Here is a 22,291-nt window from a genome sequence, read left to right as displayed (position 1 = left end):
TCTTTTATAAATCTATTTAATATGTTCAATCTTTCCTCTATCTTCTCGAATACATGGAATATGGTTGTAATAACTGTCTTAATGTCCCTGTTTACTGTTTTCTTTTATTTGTGACATTTCTATTGATCAATGTTTTTTCTCCTGCTTTTTTGCATGCTTTGTAATTTTTTACTGGATGATAAACATTGTAGATTTTATCTTGTTGGGTGCTGGATAAATACAAATGCATTCATTCTAGTCCTTAACTTTGTTCTGGACACAATTATGTTACTTGGAAAAGTTTGATCTTTTTTAAGCTTGCTTTTAAAGCTTTATTACATTTGTCCACTTTGTCAATTGGGATCCCAAACCCTATGTGAGCTGTAAGCATTGTTCCCTCTAATCTGTGGTTCTTCCCCTAAACTGGGGTCGTTTCCTCACGCTCATGTGCTGATCAGGACTCTGCTGAAGATTTGAGGAGTGAGGACATCTGCAGCTTCCCAGAGATCTCCCACATGGGAGAAAGATGGACACTGGAAAAAGGAAATGTCATGTAAGAGAAAGCACCAGAGAAAGAATTTGGAAGTCACCCACTAATTCTGTTTCTCCCATTATAGGAAAAACACGGAGATTTTTTCCAATTCCCTCTGGGCTACTGGTACCCTGCTTTCTGGGATGCAAAAGTAATGACTTTACCTGGCTTGACTTGGGCTCATTTGAATAAAACTGTAGTTCTTACAATTTTCACCCCCAATAATACCTTTTTTTGGTTTGTTTCTATGCAGTGGATACCATATTTCGAAAGGGTATATCTATAACACATTTAGTAAGTAATAATTAGCTGTCCTGTCTCCTTTTTGCTAATCAGAAACATATAACTCTGTAGCCTATAGAACGCTGTGCTCTCCCTAGCTGCCAACCAGAACTTCATCAAGAGCAAGAGACATCAAAATTACCACCCTAAGGTGACAAATGTAAGCCAAATCAAATAGGGTTAGGATTTTCACACACTGTTGCCTCATCCTCTAAGGTACATCTGTGGTCGAAAATTGTTTTCTAGCCTTTAATTGATAATGTCTTTTTGTGGCCCTAAAATTGTGAAATTTCAATCTGGGAACCAGGATATCACAGGGGGGATATTTGGCTTCACTCTGTTCTGCACATCAATAGCTGGATATCACATATGGTGAATCTCGTATTCTTTACCAGATGATGTAATTTAAAATTATTTTTACAGTGAAATTTCTGGATAATGCATATGTGAAGAATAATTGTATTGTTATTTCCCATCTGTGAAGTCTACATTCTCTACTTAGCATATATAAAAACATACTAGCTTGTCTTACAAATATTTACACAATACAATTTTAATTTTAATTTAACCACAAACATTATAGAATTGTTTGTTATTAACATTGCTTATGTGAGATCTCAAGTCCGTCCTTTTCAGTATTGCATCATTAGATAAGACCAATGATATGTAAAACCAGAAAAGAAAAAGGCTAGCTAGAGCTTTCAGGAGAAAACTTGGCATACTTTAAAAAAAATAATTTGTTACGGATTTTCAAGTACTTTACACATGAATATAAGATGTTTTAGTGATCTCAGGGATTCGGGGATTAAAAATACAAAAAGTTCTATTATTCCATTAAGCACTACACTATTGTTTAAATTACCTGGTATTGCCAATGCAGATTAAATGACATTGTAAAAAAAAAAAAAAAACAAAACTGTTCTGTTAGAACTTGTGTGATAAAGTTCAGAGTTAAAATTCCTGAGGTGATACCAAGGTAGAAATGTAATATTAAAGCCAAATTCAATGCATCTTAGTATATTGTTCATCACATGAAAATTTCATGTTAATATAAATGTTATAAATGTGGTTTATGGTATTTACGGGGAATGAGATTTTGATTATAGGCAAAGCTAATAAATTATGTAAGAAACTCTTCAATGCCAGAATGATTCTATTTATATCATATTGGTTATACTTGTCATAACAAACCATGCTAATTCCTTTTAGGTTCTTTTTCTCATCATTCCTTATACTTGAAAAAAGTTGGATGAATGAATAAAGAAAGTCCTCAATTCTGCCAAACTGTGTGCTATTAGTCTATTTGTAAGTGGACTTAACTTTGAGGGAAAAAGGGATCTGTTGTACAAAATGTTGAAGGAAGGGTTGGCAGGTGCTTGCATTTTGAAAGCACAGGGAACTGCTATATCTGGGAGTCAGCCTGGTCATCGGCAGGCTCTGGAGCCACCTGTGCCAGGTAAGACCAACCTGAATTGTCAGTCCACAGGGGCTGCACTGTATTTTATGACCCCACAAAGCTGGCATAAATGGGCAACTACTTGTAAGGAAATACAGTAATTGAATGAAAGTCACATTTGGCTACAAAGACTTGAATAAATCTTCTATCTGATCTCTTATTATTGACTCACATTAGTGATGTTCAACTTTTGATTCTTTCATCATTCCAGATATTGGCCAAGTTACAGAGCTAATTACACCTGGAAGACTTACACTTGTGGGGCTATTGTTATTCCCACCTACTCTGGCCCTAAAAAGAATACAATATGCATTTGCACATATTAATTCTTTTGAGACAGATTTGATTTTTTAATTACAGCTTGTAAAGTGATTCTCATTTATCAGTAAGTAGTTTTCAAGAACTAAATCCAAGAGTAAAGAAAAACAGGAAAATGTAAACAGGCGCACCTGCTGCAAAGCACCTGTGTTTTTAAAAATGTGTGACTTTTTTCCTGCTATATGATTCTTACACTTGTCTTGTTTCATCTTTTCCTCTGAACTTCTGCCATGCTTAGGCCTCTACTTGCTATATCTCTGGCTTTTGGCCCAATATAGTTTCTAGCAGGCATCGGCAGTGGCACAGACAGCAGAATGATTAAGAGTATAAACTCTGAAACCAGCTTTTATTTTGGGTTTTAATCCTGGTTCTGCCATGAAGCAGCTGTGTGATCTTGGAAAAGTGGCTTAACCTCTCTAAGTCTGGGTTTCCTCATCTGTGAAATGAATCTGTATAATGAGCTTAATAGCCTTATAGGTATGAGAATTAAATGAAATGTCCTTAAAGCTTTTAGCTAAAGCTTGATCCACAGTAGGAGCTTAATAAGTCATGTTATTGATGGCTGAGATTACTTATTACTGAGATTGTTATTGTTAGGGCTTGGTCACATGTGTTCCAATTACATACTCGCCCAAAGAGTCTATCTTCTTTCGGTTTTAACAGAATAGAGCAGAAGCGTTTAGCCCCTTTGCTAAATGGCCCATTATATGAAGAAACAGAAAGTATGAATACTGTGAATCAGCGTGTAACAAGGCTCTCCCTCAGTGATATTTAACTTACAATAAGATGGTATTTCTGGGATTCTGCAGGATCCAAAGCCATTAACTCTTGAGTGTGGCTAAATCTCTATAACAGCAATTTCACAGGCAAAAGTTAGGAAGATAATTTTCAAGTTAGATAGTGTGGTTCTGGAATGGTTCCAACATTCAAGGGAACATTTAAAATGATAAATCACACAGATGGTCAGAACCTATGGCATGTTCAATATATTACTCATAGAAATGTATGTGTTTCAACATTAAATTTCAAGAAGTAGAAACCAAGACTAGAATGCAAAGCGTATGTGTGAAAAATTATGTTTTTCAACTTGGATTTTTCCCTGTATCTGTCATGTCAAGTTTTATGAAATTAGATATGTTTTCCAAAATGTAGTGGAAGATGCCATGCATCTTTTTTAGATTTCTAAAAGCCATTACATTTCATAGAAAGTGCTCTCCTGTAGAGTTAGGTTGGGATTATCACTTTTGAAAATCACGTGTTTTAACAGTTTCTTGAATAATTAAACATATTTGAAGTCTTACCGTCTTTTAGAAACCATAGATACAAGGCCAGTTTTAAAATATTCCAAGCACTCAAAATGCTGGGACCCTAAACAAGTTTTTGTAAATAATTAGATTCAAGTCAACGGATATATAGTGTGCCTATTCTGTGCTATGAATAGAAGGGGTATAGGCAGTGTTTGAGGGGAGGTGGATGGTAGAGGAGAAGGATGACAGATACAGACGAACAGCTCCTGCAGATAACCCAGCCTATCACAGGAGACAGGCCTGTGTACGACCGATCACAATACAGTGTGGTAAAGGCTACCCACTGAGCGAGATACAAAATGCCATAGCAGTTCAGGGGATAGAGAGTAAATTTGCTGAAATTCTGAATTTATATCTCTCAGGAAGAGAAAGAAATAAAAATGAAAACAAACATGTACATTTAGCTTCAGAGTTTATTACAGGTGAGGGAAGGAGGGGGAAGGAACTTAGATTTGGGATAACTCCTTTCAGAAGTTTTCTAATAAATGGGCCAGAAAGTTATAGAAACCAAAATAGCTGGAATGTTCCATCTGCATTGATTTAAAGAAAGAAATGCAGATAATTATCAAAAACCTACAGGACTGTAGGTTTGGACTTGTATTAATGGACTTTTGTACAGATTGAGACTTAAGAGACCCAGAATCCCAAAGGTCAAGAAGGAAGACTCCTACAGATGCTCGGCTGTGTGGTCAAGCATAGACCAGGAATTGTAACAACTTGGGCTTCGCGACCGTGCGAAGGCCCATCTTTCCGAGCTTCAGTTTGCTCACTACTGTAACATGGGGAATACTATGACTGCTTTCTTCACAGGAAAAGAGCTATGGAAAACCGGTAAGTACCTGCTCAAGTTACTGAGTTCATGGATTACAACACATTCTTCCCTATAGATATTCACTTGTTCTATTTTCTTTAGTGTTAAATATTGGTTTGAGGTCTGAGGCTGCTTTGATTTTGTTCCTTTCAGCATGTTGTTTATTCTCTTCTGGCATTTTGTTTAAAATGTTGCCATTATTTTCAAAATATTCAAAAAAGATAAGGTCAATCTGAGTGTTTATCAGTTTAGTCAGTTTTGACCAAAATGAGCTATGGACTTACCTTTTTTTGTTTTTTGTTTTTTTGGCATAAAAATATTGTCTCTTATTATATCCTTGACTATTGTCTTTGTTTTATAGATTGTTCATCTCCTCTTTGGAAAACTGCTTTCCTTAGACTGAACATTTATTTCCATATCTATCATCAACTTTCTTATTGGAGCATCTTTTTTCTTTTCTTTCTGCATTCTAGGAAAGCTTATCACATCTGGCATCCAAATAAGTAATTCAGTTATCTATAACTTCGATTCTGCCTTTACTGTTTTTAATTCAGATCTTAATTTTTTAATTTGGTTTCTACAACCTTTTATTATTGTGTCAAAATTCCTTATCATTTATGCTGCTACCTTAACACAGATTTATTTTCATTTCAAGCTGGTGTTTTATTAACTTGTTCAACATCAAGCTTGTTTCAATGTCAAAATACATGAATCTTTTGGAAAAAACAAAGCAGATGCATTTTAAAGATATTTTCCATGCACTTTAATATGTTTTTCCAAAAGTATGTTGTTATTCTATATCTTGAAGACATTTCTCCCTGCTTTTGTACTTTAGAATTTTTAAAAATTTATTTCAAAATATTAAGGGGGTAGAAATATTTTTGTTACATGTATTGCTTTTGTAATGCTTGAATCACCACTATCAGTGTGCCCATCACCCAAATAGTGTTTATTGTACCCCTTAGGTAGGGTTTTGTCCTTCCTCTCCTCTCCCCTTCCCCCTGCTTGATTTCCACTGAGTTTTACTTCCCTCTGTGCACATGTGCGCTCATCGGTTAGTTCCAATTTAATAGCGAGTACATGTGGTGTTTGTTTTTCCATTTTTGAGATAATTAAGATAATGGTCTCCAGTTCTATCCAAATTATTGTAAAAGGCATTAATTCTTCCTTTTCATGGCTGAGTAGTACTCCATGGCATACATATACAACATTTTGTTAATCCACTTATGAATTGATGGACACGGGTTGATTTCACATCTTTGCAATTGTGAATTGTGCTGCAATAAACATTTGAATGCAGGTGCTTTTTTGATAAAATGACTTCTTTTCCTTCGGGTAAATACCCAGTAGTGGGATTGCTGGATTGAATGGTAGGTCTACTTTTAGTTCTTTGAGGTATCTCCATACTGTTTTCCACAGAGGTTGTATTAATTTGCAGTCCCACTAATAGTGTATAAGTGGTCCTTTCTCTCTGCATCCATGCTAGCATATATTGTTTTGGGGCTTTTTAATAAAAGCCATTCTAACAGAGGTAAGGTAATATCTCAATGTGGTTTTAATTTGTATTTCCCTGATGATTAGTGACATGGAACGTTTTTTCATAATATTTATTGGCCATTCGTCTATCTTCTTTTGAAAAGCTTCTTTTCCTGTCTTTTGCCCAGTTTTTAATGGGGTTTTTTTTTCTTGCTGATTTGCTTGAGTTCTTTATAAATTATGGATGTTAGCCTTTTATCTGATATACTAGTTTGAGAATATTTTATCCCATTGTGTAGGTTGTCTGTTTGCTCTGTTGATTGTTTCCTTACCCATGCAGAAGCTTTTTAGTTTAATCAAATCCCATTTATTTATTTTTGTTGTTGTTATCATTGCCATTGGGGTCTTAGTCATAAATTTTTTGCCTAGGCCAATATCTAGAAGAGTTTGGGCACTCTTGTAGCTTTCACTCAGATGGTGCAAAGGCAATTATGTAACCAAAGCGTTTTATCCCTGTAATACTCTGAGCCAAAAAAAATAAAAATAAAAATTCTTCTTTGTTCAAGCTTAAAAAGAGGTTGATACAAGCCTAATTTTTGCCAATAGATAAGACAAGTGGATTCTCTCATGTGATCATCACCATCGACCTCTTAATTCTATGCTGAAGGTCCAATGAAGCTGCTCTAGCCATATGTACAGCTCTAGCAATTTTCTATCAGTTGTGGTTTGGCTGCACAGGGAACTCGTCTGCTCCTCCACCTTACAATGACAAATTTATTCCTGAATAATTCGGAACAATCTGTTTTCTTCTCTTGCCTGAACATTATATAGAAGTCAACAGCTTTTAGAGAGCTAGTCCATCCATAGATCCTGCTGCCTTTAGCCCAACCTGCAACTGCTGTCACATTCCAGGGGCTCTTAGCTCCCCTTTTGCACTCATGAGACTTGGAGTCCAAGCTTCGCTATGATGGAGAAGAAAGAAGTTGAAACAGATTTGGCTCTCAGAGAAAGCAGCTCACTTAAAATAAGTCACTGGATGCTAGCTCTCTGTCTGTGGCTCACTTCTCTGCGGTAAAAGATTTCAGTAGATATGGATGAAAACACCCTCATCTCCCTTTGCTTTGTTCCTCTGTCTTGCCTACGTCCTGTTTTCATTTTGTTCTTTGGTGATCCCTTTTAGAGTGTGGAAGCTTGCTGACAAATATGCCTTGTTCCTAGAAGCATTAAAACTTTGAAACTTTGTATGTTTTCATTAGACAAAATAAAAATCTGAGAAAAGGAAAATGAAGCACCAGAAGGTAGTTCCTTTTTTAACCTGTAAATGTCAATACCTGCATTTTGCATGATACTATTTAAACCTAGTAAGTATGAAGCTATTACTATTTAATAATCATGAAATCAAAATGCCATGGTCGAGGACTGACATTAATAGAATATCATTATAGTATTGCCTGAAGGATCTCCTTCTGACCCAGAAATAAAATATATTCTACCTGACTATTACAGAGAACTGTTCATTTTTTTTCAATACCACTCCTGAATTAGCCATTCTCAAAATAAAAATTCATTTTTATGGGTCAAAGGCATCATAAATAGTAGATTCACATCACTCTATATAATACAAAATATTGAGGGACTTCATTCCCCAAGAAAGGAAATACTTCAGCTTTTTGGCAAATGACCATTGCTAGAAAGCAAAGAAATAAATTTCATGGTCCCATCCCCATCCTCCAGTAAATAATCAATGAAAGAAAAACATAGAAATACAGTAGTTAACTAGAGTTTAACCTTAGTCACTCTTTTCCATCCTGGGAGAAACACATGCATACAAAGAAAAGAACACAGTTCACCTTTAAATTACAGACTTTGATATTTCCTACAAAGTCACTCCTAAAAGGGAATCATTGTCAAAGGAATCTTTCCAGCTAAGAGTCCTTCCCTTGTGGCCTGCAGGAGGCAGAGGCTGATTCACACAAACCATGTCTATACATGCAAAAAAGAGACTGTCCTCTGAGGGAGCTCATTGGTGGTGGCAGAACTCTTGGCCCGGGACTTCAGCTTTTCAGAGCATTCAATGCCAGAAGAATAGAATACATATATGTGCAAAATAGTGCCAGAGGAATGGAAAATAGGCCAAATTTTCAATTATGGCAAGGTTTTTTTTTTTTTAAAAGGTATTATGATATCCTTTCTCTCATTATGGTCTATATATACCTGCTCGGAGTGAGTATTCTAAAAATGTAATTAAAATGTCTAACCTTAAAACTTTATTTCCATATAGCTTGATTCCTCACCTTTTTTCTTTCTCTTTGTTCACATTAATCTTTGTAGATCATCTACAGAAATAGAAACAAATTGCATGTCTTTTCTGACTTTGAAAGGACACTATGGGTACTCCTCTATAATTATATTTTAGGTGTTTTTTTGGTATGCTTTTCTTTCATTCTACCACTGTTAACTAGACAATATTTCCCACCCCTACTTAAGGTTATCCAATTCTGCTCTAAAGTCAATGATTCTGTGAATTATATTTCCTAATCAACTAAAAACTGACAAAATAGCTATGAATAAAATTCTAAAGACCATAATCCAAGGACATCAAGTGATAATTAGGTTATATCTATTCAGTAACTTCCTATTTATGATACTTTACTGAGCTTTTGCCTAGGTGAAGACATTCATCCCAATCCTGACACATTTCCTTCCAAGAAAGATTAGTAAGTTAGATGTTATTTTCTTCTTTTTATTATTAAATCTTTCCAAGTCAGGAGTGTGTCTTCTGTTTCCTTTCAGTAGCTCTCCTTGGAACCTACAAGGCATGTTCTGTGCATAGTAAACATAGAGTCATCCTGGCCTAGAGGCTTTGGTTGGTCTTTAAAATGTTTACTTTTGCTGTTGCTGTTTCATTCATCATTTCTCAGCTAAGGTAGAGAGAAAAGAAGCCCATAAAAAGAAAAAAAATGTAAAAGAAGGAAACAAGAATGGAAGAAAAAGAAGTTATTAGAGGAACTATGAGACCAGATAGAAGAGAACGGAATAAAATCCTTAGAGAGGAAGCGGGCAGAGAGGTGAGACGAGAATGTAGTGTTAAATGTTAATAAATGTAAGAAAGTTTGTTCAGAAGTTCTTATTGATCCTCTAAGCCTTGTTATCTGCATGATCCCTGCTCTAGATTACTTTTTATTGTCTCCAAGTCTTCGTATATTTAACATTCATAAATACTGACAGTGAAGATTCAAGGGAAATTCTAGTCTTGGTTAGCACATTTCATCCATAGATTCATAAACCATGCCCTTTTTTTGGGGGGGGGGTGCTTTAAATCTCTTGCCTGTACATTTTAATATTATCTTAACTGCTTTTGGATCTCATGTGGCCATGGGGGTGACAGGATCGCAGAAAAGTCCCTGAGAGCCTCTTCATCTGCAGAATCACAGGAACCTCTTTAGTGAGTCACCTACGCCCCTCAGGCCAGGCTCCCTGTCTGTCTCTCAAGCCCTGGTTCTCACAAGATGTACTTTACTTCCTAAAAATAATAAAAAAAACAGTTCATGGCTTTGCACCTTTATTATGTTCCTTAAAAACTTGTGGGATAAAAGCAGTATTTCTGGAATTCCTTTTCTTTCATATTGGCTGCCTATTAAGTGATAATTTTTCCTTTGAACTCCAATTCAGATATAACTTCCTCTGGTAGTATTTTTCTGACTCAGTTTCTCTCCAAATATATGGAATAGCTTTCTCCCTCTCTGATGCCTTTCAATCACTTGGTGCACCTGTATCATCTTGTAGTCATGTGTTTATGTGTCTATCTGCCCTGTTTATTAATGACCTTCTCTATCTCTGTATCCCAGAGTCTAGAACAGAGTCCGGGATACCAGGGAATCAGTAACAGCTGAACCAAATTGTTGACATCATCCAACATTTACAAAACCCTGAAACAACAAAAGTCACTCAGAATGTAATCATCAACATAATATTTTGTGTGTGGTAATAGGAAAATTCCTAGATATATGGTCCAGAATTTATTATGGCTCTCCTGGGAATCAAACGAGAGAAGGCCACATAGGCAGAATTTGATAAACTTTTGATATCATCATCATCATGATAATGATATACAGAAATACTTAATGATGAAGATACTCCTCTCCTGTGCCCAGGAATTGTTTTTAGATCTCCCATTTCCCAATATTGGGCTATAATTTCAGAATGTAGATTTTCTGCTCCAAAATTTCTTTCTGATAAAACAGCTCTGCTCTGATTGAGCCACTAGTCTAATTTATTGTATGTCCATAAATCAAAATATCAGAACATTAATAGAACTGTTTGTTATTTCTTCTCTGGTAACTATGATCTCTCAATTCTTAGTAAGAATATACAAACACTTTTGCTTTTTACTGGTAAAATTATCATTATAGTGTTTCAATGCTTTGAACCTTACATTAATTAAAATCCATCCTCCAGAGATCAGTGTTCAAATCTGAGCAAGAAGAGATAAAATCTCCCCAGAAGAAAAAGTGAAAATACTATAGGAACTGACAGATTTTTAAACAGACAACAAAAACTACATTTTCTGTTTTAGCCTCTCGTTGCTTAATTGAACTCTCAGAACCTATTCATTGACAATAAGTGGACCCAAGCAGGAATGATATTCAAAACAAAGAACAAGTGTCAGAAAAGCAAGCTCATTTTTAATACTCTTAAACCTTATTGTCCCTTCAAATCATACTTAATCCCCATTTAGCAGTGTGTGGGTGTATATCTGATATTCAGTGAAACTCAGTTTTTAGAAATTTGTGGGACCAGAATCTTTTTATCTAGGAGTATGCTCTTTGTTTTATGTTTAAATAGATGGAAAATTATACAACTTGCTCTGGCCACACAATCACTATTAGCATATATACTCAAATGTCTACCCAAGAAGGAGTTCAGTATCTTATTGCTTCAAGTAATAGGATATACAATTTAAAGTGGTACAAATATTGAGAAACTGTTACTGTCCTCTATGAGATATCACGCAGCATTTCGATATGACATCTTTCTTCTTTGCCTTCTTCAAGACTAACTATGTTTCCCTTCATAATTATAAGACAGCAAAAACATTTCCCAGCATCATGTGCAGATACCCAACTATGCCAGTCAAAGAGAAAAGGCCTTTCCTCCTGTGGGTCTCCTTTTATTAAGAGGATACTTTTCCCAGAACTCACCAGTGGACTGCACCTCAGAACCTGTTGTGCAGGATCAGGTCATATGACCTTGCCCTAGCTGCAAGGGAGGCTGGAGAAAAAAGTTCTGGCACTTTCTGTCTTTCTAAAAGGGAAACTGGCTCTACCAATAAGGAATGAGGTAGGAGTGGAAGATGACTTTAATGTGTCAAATAATGTAACATTAAATAATGTCTATAATGCCCATTAAATGTATAAACATTATCAAGCACAGTCCTAGGTACTAACACAGATAGTAATTTATTTTAGTGTTGCCTTGCTTGTTTTGATTTCATTAACACCTAGAACTGTAATCAGCCTTGCAAAATGACACCCTTCCTCGGTTATTTTTTGTTCCTTCAGAGGTTATTAGTCAAGCTTAACAACCGACTTAACGAGCCTCTCCACAGGACTCACTATCCATCACCAACAGCTGATTCATGAATCGGACCACCTGAAGACCCTATACCTTCAAACCCTATGCAAGCTGACCAGCATTCCACAACCCACTATAAAAGCCCTTGACCTAAGTTGGTCAGAGAGAGAGATTTGAGACTATTTCTCCCTTTCTCCTGAAGGACTTCTTTCACGTTAAAATTCCTTTCTTTCTTGGCAATCCTCATTGTTCCAATAATTGGCTCTTAGTGCTGCAAGTAATGGGACCTAGGCTGGACCCCGTTTTTGGTTTGGGAACAGAATCATTTCATGCACTTGAGTAGACTACGGACATTTTAGAAGACTCTATGAATAGAAATGGGAACTTGAGGATTTATTTTTTGTTTTTGAATAAATTCCTGTACAATTTACTAAGCAGTTGTCTCTCAACTTTAAATCTACCTTTCTATAGTCCACTTTATGATGCTGAGCTTTGAATTTCAGGCCGCATTCTTCCTTCTCCTGCTGGCTCCCTGCGTAGCTTTGCCACTAGAGGACATGGGGGACATGGAAGGCTGGAGGAGGATGAAGGAAACTGCACCTTCCTGTTCGCTTTCTGAGTCTGTTTTTCTGCCTGTTAGTCCTAACTTTGTCACCCTAGAGACACTCTTTCACCTTGCAGTGGCGCCATTCTAGGAGCAGCAGTTGATTCCACTTGGTAGCTTTTCCTGTGCTCACAGGACCAGTCTCAGTCAGCAACACCAGCACCAGCTGCTGGAGCGTCATCCTCAGAGACCTGAGTTCCAGTTTTGTGGGCAATTCCTCTGAGCTCAGAGACACTCACATCAGCCAAACAGTGACCTCTCATCACAGGTCCGCAGAGCACCTCCTTCCATCCTCTAAGTTCGAATAATTTCAACCTCTTCATTTTGTTTCCCCAATGCTAGGGGTGCCTGTTTCCTGAAGTCAATAACCCCCACGATACCTTATTTAGTGTTTCCCTCAGTTCCTTAATATCTAGTCATCAATTCTTTATCCATTGATTCTCCAATAAGCTAAATCAGTTGATATAATTTTTTTTTTTTTTTACCAAAAGGAGCTTTTACTATTTTATCTTTTCCTGCATCCTTATAATCATGTCCACCTCCTTTATTCTTTGCTGCTCAGATTCTGTATTGGTTTTCATGATTTTAAAGGGTTAGATGCTTCTGTTTGCAACTCTTCACCACTGTGATCACAGTCTTTAACATGATCCTAAACAGAAAGCTATGTGCTGTGATAGTAGATTTAATAGTTCCTCAACAATTTCCTCGTGTTTTTTTAAAATATTCAGTACTATGCTTCATATATACAAGTTTCTCTAGGCTCTGAAGTCATTTGAAATTAAGACATATCAAAGAGAGCTGTGGCCAGAAAAAGAGAAGGAAGGCTGCATCAGTGGTGGGAAAATGAGGGGGACGATGACGTTTTGGCAATAGAGGAACAGCGGGAGATCAGTGGTGACAAGGCAAGAGCTGGAGGTGGTGGCAGCAGTAAGAGACTTCAGAGGATATGGAATCTTCCCCAGTTATCTCTATCAGTCAATGGAAAAGGGGACCTTTATGGTTTGTCATTGTGCTAGAACAAAATGACCCTTCCAGAATGTCCAGATTGACCTGGACCATTTAGATTGGGACAACTGGAATTCATTTCAAGAAGAGAGAATACTCAAGAAGGCTTAAGGATCTGCTTTCACAGTCTTACTCTGAATGAATTCAAATCCAAAGGGGGAAACATCTTTCAAATGCACTTTAAAAGCCTTCACAAATGCTATTTAAAGCCCAAAAAGCAGAAGGAGAAAGGTTACAGTTAGAGAAATACCATAAAATACATGGAGCAAGAATTAGGATGGAACGGGGATGGAGGGAAGGACTACAAGATATGTCATATACGGGGTATAATTATATCTGTAACTTGTTTCCCAAGAACTTTTCAATCTTTAAGTTTTCTGCTTCTGTGCTTTCAACAACCAGCCTAGATACAGTCTTATAACTGTGTGATCCAGAGCAAATGTGAGATGCATCACTGATTACTCTGAGTTCCCAACTGTCCTATTTTTTATAGCTATCTATAGCTGCGTAGTTAACAATAAACTATTTCATAAATGCCAGCCATTTCTCACAAGTTTTAAATTGCTTTGCTTTCTACCTGTGAAACAGGGAAATTATTTTAATTTTTTTGCTGCTAAGTTAACCCTTAGTTACAATAATCAGAGAAAATCTGATTTTTATGAAGCTTCTTTCAGTGTTTGACTTGAATGTGGTATCTTAGCTCCTAAATTGGAACTTTGTGAGTAGAAAAAAAGAACATTTTTTTAAAAAAATGTAGGATTAGCAGTAGATTAATTAATTTATTTTCACAGACCTGAAACAGAGTTGCAGGAACTCTAGTCCCTCTGTTCCATGTGGGTCACCCCTATCTGGAGCATCCTTGCTTGAGCTCTTTTTTTCCTTAATTAGCGTAACTCCAACGGATGGAAAATTCTGATGCTGGGAACATCCATTTCTCATTCACTGAATGAAAATAGAGCTTCCCCAGTCAGCTGCCTGAGGTATCCTTAAATTGAAGCAGGCCCACTGTGGTTAAGCCAGAAGAGTCAAGAGCTGATCTAAAAGAATGGAGGCAACTGGAAAGACCACACTGAAGAAGGGGAGTTTTGAATGACAGGAAAGTAATAAAATGATAGAAAGGGAGCTGAAAAGGAATTTCATGCATGGAAGCAAGTTATATAGCTTTGTTTCTACATGAGTAGAAAAATGATAGTAAAGCTGTTCATTACAGGTGTCATCATCTAGCAAGACACAATATAGAATGGTGGCTATCTCTGAATGTTTTGATTGATTTCCATTTACTTAGTAAATATTTATTGAGCAGCTACTATTGCCAGGTACTATTTTAGGCACTGGGAATATAAAAATGAACTGCACAAAGTTCCTACTTTATGAAGAGACAGTAAATGCTACACACACAGACAAAATAATGTATGATTACAAATAATTATAAATGCAAAAAAAGGCAATAACACGTGGTAATGGAATTGAGGATGGCTTGGAGAAGTAGTGGGGAGCACTGTTTTAGGTGGAGTGGTCAGGGAGGGTCTCTCTGGAGAGGTGACGTGTCAGCAGAGTCCTGAAAGCAGTAAGGAATGGAGCCACAGGAAGATATGAAGAAAGAGGGCTCCCAGAAGAGAAACAGCAACTACCCTGAGATGAGAAACTGCTTAGATCTTTCTCAAGGTCACAAAACAAGGTCACTCAAGCACAGTGGAGGAGAATGAAAATGGTGCGCAGTGAGCCTGAGATGGTGGGAAGGAACCTGCATATGCAGGACATTCTAGGATATGTTAAGGAATTTTGATTTTATTCTACTTTTGATGGGATGCCATTGGCCAAGGGTGGGGAACCTGTGGGCTGAAGGGCACATGTAGTCTTCTAGGTCCTTAACAGTGGCCTTTTGACTGAATCCAAATATTATAGAACAAATCGTTTATTTTTATTAAAAATATAAAAGATGAACAAAAATGTATTATTTTATTTTTAAAGTGAATGTATTTAAAATACCAAACAATAAAATAAGTTTCAATGAAATAATCCTCCCAGATTGACTGGCACAATTAGAACATTAGCAAGCCATAAGGGCTAAATTGATGGCTGCAACAACTCATGATTTTGTTCTAACTTCCCCCACCTGCCTGGTGCTGCGACCACACGAGGCTGGTTGGCAAGAGTTTATGAGGGTCGAGTACGACAGTCTGTTATCAGCTTTTGACAATGGTGCACTGTGTTTCTGTTTGAAGTGGAATTTGTGAATAGTTGCACAGCTCCACAGTATTTTTTAATTCTGTGTGCTTAACAGCCCATCATGTCAAAGACCAATAGAATGCTGAAAGAAGAAAATAGATTTTTTCATGAGGATTGGGAATTGAAATATTGTCTTGTTTCTGCTAAAGATAATATGATTTGCTTGCTTTGCGATAATGGACTATCAACATTAAAGAAATTCAATTCTCATCAGCATTATAACACTTAGAAGGACCACAAATATTTTAAATTAGAGGGAGAGGCGCAAAAAGTTGTATTGCAGAAATTAAAAGAAAAGCAAAAGCAAAGATAATTCTTTCAAGCAGCAGTAAGACCTGGAAATAATGCCACTGACGCAACTTGTAAAGTAGCTTATATACTCAGGGAAAAAGGGAAGCCATTTACTGATGCAGAAATTGTGAAAGAATGCATTGTCAAAGTTGGAGGATGCTTAGACCCTTATAACATTTCAAAGTACCAACAACTGCCTCTTTCAAGGAGAACCATAACTAATTTGCAGTATGAATTAGCCTTCAATTTAACAGAACAACTTCATGCATACTTCAAAAGGAAAATATATATTATTCAACTGCTTTGGATGAATCAACTGATACTACTGACTTGGCACAGGTTTTATACTTCATTTGGGTCATAACAGAAGATTTTCTTTGCTACAAAGAATTACTTGCTTTGGGCATTCTTGTAAACAGAACACGGGGAATAGATATCTTCAACAACTTTCAAGATACACATCATGAAGTCGGACTGAATTTGGTGAATTTAGTGAGTGTATGTAGAGACAGTGCACCTTCCATGACAGGAAAACATGAAGGCATTACTGCACAGATTTAAAAAAAGTATTAACAGATTCAGATGCTCTCATTTCTTTTCATTGTATCTTGCATCAGCAAAATCTCTTGTGCTGAAGCTACTATTTTAAGTGACACTTTGCAACAAGTTGTAAGTATTGTTAACTATATTCCTGCAAATGCAACATGGCATCCTCAGTTTTGTAACATGCTAAAGTTGAACAATGAGGTATTCAGTGTGTATTTGCCAAATTATTTCAAAGTGCATTGGCTGTAACAGAGATAGGTATTACCCAAAATTTTACCTATTCGAGAACAGATAGTTAAATTTTATGAAGAACAGAATGAGCAATGTTAATTATTGAAATAAGATTTCTATATGAATGCAGCTTTTCTGTGTGATATAATGTCAAATCAAAATAACTTGAATATTTCTTTGCAAGGTAATGTGGCAAAAAATCCAAGTATTTCAAAAAAAGCTATCTTTTTTTCAAAACACATCTTCTTCGAAAGGAAATTTCAGGTGAACATTTTCCCCCTGTTAGCAAGGTCATTGATGAGCAGGATGATATATGTGAATCATTTGAAGAATATGCAGCTGTTATAGACTATTAATTGGAGAATACAATGAAAGTTTCACTGACTTTGAGAAACATGATATCGCACTCAAATTAGCATTTCAGCCTCACCTAGTCAACATCTCCCAGGCATCTGAAGAACTACAGATAGAATTGATTGAGCTCTCAATCATTGTTTGATGCTAAGAAAGATCCAATTGAAATATGGAAAAATGAAATAAAATACAGGTGCCTTTGGCAATATGCCCGAAAAATGCTTTCTTGCTTTTCAACCACTTATTGCTGCTAATCTACATTCTCCTACCTAACCCAAATCAAGACACCCTTAAGGTCACAAATGACTGATATGATCTAGAGGATCAACTGAAACTGTGGACCTCCAGGCTGCAACCAAACATTCAAATGCTTTCCAACAAAAAGCAGACACAACAAAGTCATTAAAAGCTTAGTTAACTTTAAAATTAACAAATAGTTTTCATGTTTTTGAAATTAATAATATGTAGTAGTTAGATTTTTACAAAATAATATACACTTTTAAGTATATCTATTTGAAATTTCTTGAATGTGGCCTTATTGGATTACAGCTAAATTAATGCAGACTTCTAACATGAAAAGTTTCCCCACCTCTGCCATTGGCAGTGTAAGCATAGAAATGATATAATTGATTTATAATTTAAATAATAACTGGATGATGTCAAGGGAGTGGAATTAGGCTGCCCCACTAGAAGGCTCTGCAGCAGTCTGAGTGGGAGATGATGAAGATTGAAACTGGTGCTATGGATTAGTGAAGATGAAAAATGGTCAAATTCAACTTATCCTTTGGAGGTAGACTTGATAGACTTGATAGACTTGTTCATGGGATTATTAGGATGTGAGGTAAACAAATCAAGGGTGAACTACAGGTTTTTAGCAAACAGTTGCTGAATGGTAGTGCCATTTAACAAGATGAAGAAGACTCAAGGAGCCTTGTAAGAGTTCTTTTCGGGTTTCAGTGAATGAGACAATAAGGAATGTATATCTACTGTAAAACAGACAGCTTGAATTACAAAGATGGAAATGTGGAAATGTGAGGGATGACTAAAGCTGGTCATGGAAAAGTTTGTTCCTACATGATAAACAAGTAGTTCTGCCAAAATGAAACCATATTCAAAGTGAAATCACGCTTTTAGGGCAAACAACACACTGTCATTCAAAATTGCATCTAGGATGCAGTGAAAATTCAGGAATGGAGGAGGACACGACGAAATGGTATCAGCAAAAAAAAAAAAAAGTACCAGATCAGATAGTAGTAAAAGGTACATCTTTTAGTGTGTCAGTCTAGCTCACAAGAAATGATTATCCTTTTCCCAGTACTTCCCTCTGATGGTACACACTCTGCTACGTGCACCAAAGGCAAACAAGAAACATTCAAAGCAATTATTTTGAAGATTACTCCATTGCGAAGTAATGTCTTGTGCGTAGAACAGTGTAGGGGGACAGGGTAGTAGCCTGAGAGGCACATGTCCCTCTCCCTTCACTGTCACATCCTCCACTCACTGTCTCACATGGCCTCAGTGCATAATGTGCTCCTGTCCCAGAAAGGAAAAAAAAAAAAGTCTGATAGACAACAGAATGTGATAGAGCTAGAAACATGAAAGTACATGAATCCAGTTGGGTAAATTACAAACATACACACACAGCATGCTGACTTGAGGATCTGTTACCTGTTATAACTATACGTACATACTAAATTTTTGGCACAACTCTTTTTAAGACTTTTTATTGGTTTCATATACATACTGAAAAGTACATATGTGTACTGAATTTTCACAAACTGAACTTATTTGTGCAATTAGCACCCAGGTCAAGAAACACAGCATTACACAATTGTTTTTGATTTTGGTACTTAGGTCTACTGTAAGTATATTTGCATAAATTTACAACATCTAATAAATATTCAAATGAATATATGAAGTTGCTTATCCTCTTTTCCCTCTTTTTTGAATATTGCTGTGACTTCTGTATGTTATCTCATTTATTCTTTTCCACAACCCTGTTAGGTTGACTGCTATGCATATTTCACAAGAGGAAAATGAGGCTCAAAAGTGTTAAGCGATGTGTGCAGGTTCATACATCTAGAAATTGAACCCAGCCTGTTTTACTCCCGAAGTACTCTTAACTGCTATACCAGCTGCCTGATTGATTTGGGTAAAGTGATAGTGGGTCATTGCCAGCAAGTTTACTTGACTAGATAATCTACAGTGTATAATAATAAGAAATTAGGTCTTAAAATGTGTATTTAAGGAAGGCATAAAATTGCCATTATTGAATTCAAAGGTGACAAAATAAAAATAGTGATTGCAACAGATGACTTTAGACATATATTTAAGAATAGGAATTGGAAACAACTAGAAGTGTTTTTTTTTTTTTTTTAAGTATGCTAGAAACAGCATAATGGAGAGCAGGATTAGGTTCATGGACATTTGAAGAAAGTTGCAACTGAATTTGGAAAGGTAGATGTGAGGGGAGAAGAAAATGGAAAAGTCGAAACTTATTCCCAAGGTTGCAAGCCTAGGAAACCAGAAATGGTAAATATATTGTGCATGATGAAAAATCTGGAATGTGTTGGCTATGTCGGATTAAGCAAGAAGATGAATTTGATATTCAATATTCTTATCATCAGGAGCTGTGTTATAGAGCAAAATTCTGTGGCATCCTCTCTAGGTTTTATTCATCCACATTTCAAACTTTTTATCCCCTATTGTAATAAAAAGACCAAAACACTTTTATAGGAAGGAGTAATTTTGAAGGAATGGGCTATAAAGGCTATTGAACTTGGTGTTGATTGCTCAGTAATGGATTTGGTTAGACCACAGACTAGCTATTTCTAGCAGCCCTATCCAAAGATTGTGAAGGTTGTTTTTCCTTTTCATCATTGGTATATAAGCTAGTTAGATATTAGGTTCAATCCATTCCTTCCTTCCTTCCTTCCTTCCTGTTTTTGCTGTTGGTAAAATTAATAGGACCTGTACGTGGGTCACTGCGGCTGATTTCTCAAGGTATTGAAAATGATTTTAGTTAGATAACTAACTCTGAATAACAGAATATATCTTAATTCTGGACATATTTTGTAGATTTGTCTCTAACTAATTCTGATAAATATCTTCCCTTGGGCCCTGTCCTGATTGCTCAGAGAATAATTTGTTCAGGCTTTATATTCAATAAATGAAGCACCAAAGTGTCCCAGCATGTATTAGACATCAAATATATGGTTACTACAATCCAAACAAGCTCCTCAAAATCATATACATTTATTGTAAATGTGTGCGCATTTGTTTGCACTATTAACAAAACTTGTGTTCCAGTTTAAAATATTACATTAATTTTTCCTTAAAAAATAAAATTGCTACATTTTTTTCCTTCTAATTCATTCATTTCTTATATTGAAAGCTAAATTAGTAATGTCTATGCTCCAAGCTCTATATGGATCACATTCAACCTTCCTCCACTTCCACACCAAATTAAAAAACAACAAAAGCAATAAAGAAACAAACTCAAGAAATAAGAAAGAAAGAGATAGGGAACAAAGAGATAAAGGTACCAAAGTCTGGTTTGGTTTCACAATAATGAAATACAAATTATTTAATAAACCGATAGCATTACACAGGAGAACTGCATTTTTCAGAATTTGAGTAATCAATAAAAAATATAAATTTATTCAACATATTTTCTAGTAAATATTTCATACCTTTTTGTTGAAATTTTATGGTTTATCCCATATACACATTTCTTAAATGATGACTCTGCAAAAGGAAAAGGTGACTAAGAGTTACACCATTGCTGTTGCTTCGTACTTACAGCGACCGCCTCCAGGATTTTGTTTAACAGCATCGGCAGCGTCTCGCTCACTGTAATATCCCTTTTCCACAATCCTAAAAAAAAAAAAAAAAAAAAAAGTACTTCTCAGACACATGTATTCAGTAGACTGGGTGTTAAAATAAGTTAATTAAATTAACGTTAAAGAAGGTGCATCTATAATAATATCAGGGCAAAGACTTCCATAAACTGGCACTCTAAAAATCTTCGAGTTTACTTAGGAAAATGAAATACATTTATTTTGCCTTGGCTTGAAATGTCCATCCCATTTGAGGAAAAAATAGTCATTCCTGTTTAAACTTTGTATTGTGAATCATTTTAAACGTATACCAAATAGACATTACACAATGAAACACTCCCATGTGACTATCGCACAGCTTCAACAATTATTAATCATGGCCAATCTTGTTTAATCTATCTCCTTAACTACTTCCTCTCCTCCTTTATTATTTTGAAGTAAATAGCAGACATTATATAATTTCATTTCTAAACATTTAATGAAGTATCTCTAAAAGATAAGAGATCTTTTAATCATAACCATAATGTCGATATCATAACTATATATTACAATAATTCCTTAATATTATCAAAATGCAGTGTGCCAAATTTCCAATTGTCTTAGACATGTTAAATTTTTTTTGTTTGTTTGAATCAGTATCCAAATAAGGTTCATGAAAATTCATTGGTTAATATGTCTCTTATTCTCTTTTAATCTGCAGGTTAGTTCTCTTTCCCTCCCCCGCTACTCCCCCCCGCCCCCCGCCACACACAACTTTCTCATTTTTGCAATTTTTTTTTTGAAAGTTGGTCACTTTTTCTTTAGTGTTTCCCACAGCTCGACAATGTGATTCTATCACCATGGTGTCTTTGAAGTCATTTCTCCGCCCTCTCTATTTCTTATTAATGGGTAGTTAGAGCTAGGTTCTTAATCAGATTCAGGTTGATTTTTTAGCAAATACACTTTATAGCTGGTATTGTGGATTTTCATGCTCAATCCTTCTCCATTTTGTGTTGTTTACAGCAATTGATAATCGATGTGTAGATCTATGAGCTCATTAGAGGTTTCAAATGGGTAAAATCTAATTCTATTAATATTATTGCTTTTCTTTTATTAGCTGAAAATTTTCTAGTGTCACAATTTTTATAGGAAAGATAGGATAAATTCTTAATTTTTTTAACTTCCTAGTTTTCTAAATATGTGTTGGTTTATCAACATCTTCAAACAGTGACCAATTAGTGTTTTTGTTTGCTTTTTGGTATCATTTAGAAATTATAGGTTTAACCACATTTGATATGCTTCAATTCACTCCAGCTCTTTTTCTTATTGATGTAGAAATTGTCCTTGGGTCAGTGGTGGGCTATTCAAATTGGCTTTTGAAGTCTTTGGTGGCTCCTTTTTTATCTGGTAAAATACAGTACTTCAGGCTTATTTTGTACACTTGGGGCTCCTGACCTGGAATAGCCATTTCTCCAAGG

General features: G+C 35.8%; 1 protein-coding gene across 1 annotated transcript in view; it reads right to left on the bottom strand.

The window, feature by feature from the left end:
* CAMK4 (calcium/calmodulin-dependent protein kinase IV) overlaps positions 1-22,291 on the bottom strand; it is a 257,674-nt gene that overhangs the window by 53,101 nt on the left and 182,282 nt on the right. The window contains 2 exon segments of the mRNA XM_012659519.1: positions 20,798-20,815; positions 20,817-20,871. Of these exon segments, the coding sequence (XP_012514973.1) occupies positions 20,798-20,815; positions 20,817-20,871 (73 nt within the window).

The sequence above is a fragment of the Propithecus coquereli genome, unplaced genomic scaffold (genome assembly GCF_000956105.1).
Source record: "Propithecus coquereli isolate 6110/MARCELLA unplaced genomic scaffold, Pcoq_1.0 Scaffold62, whole genome shotgun sequence".
Taxonomy (NCBI): Eukaryota; Metazoa; Chordata; class Mammalia; order Primates; family Indriidae; genus Propithecus; species Propithecus coquereli.
Note: the sequence above shows the minus strand (reverse complement) of the source record. Positions and strands in the feature narration are given on the sequence as shown.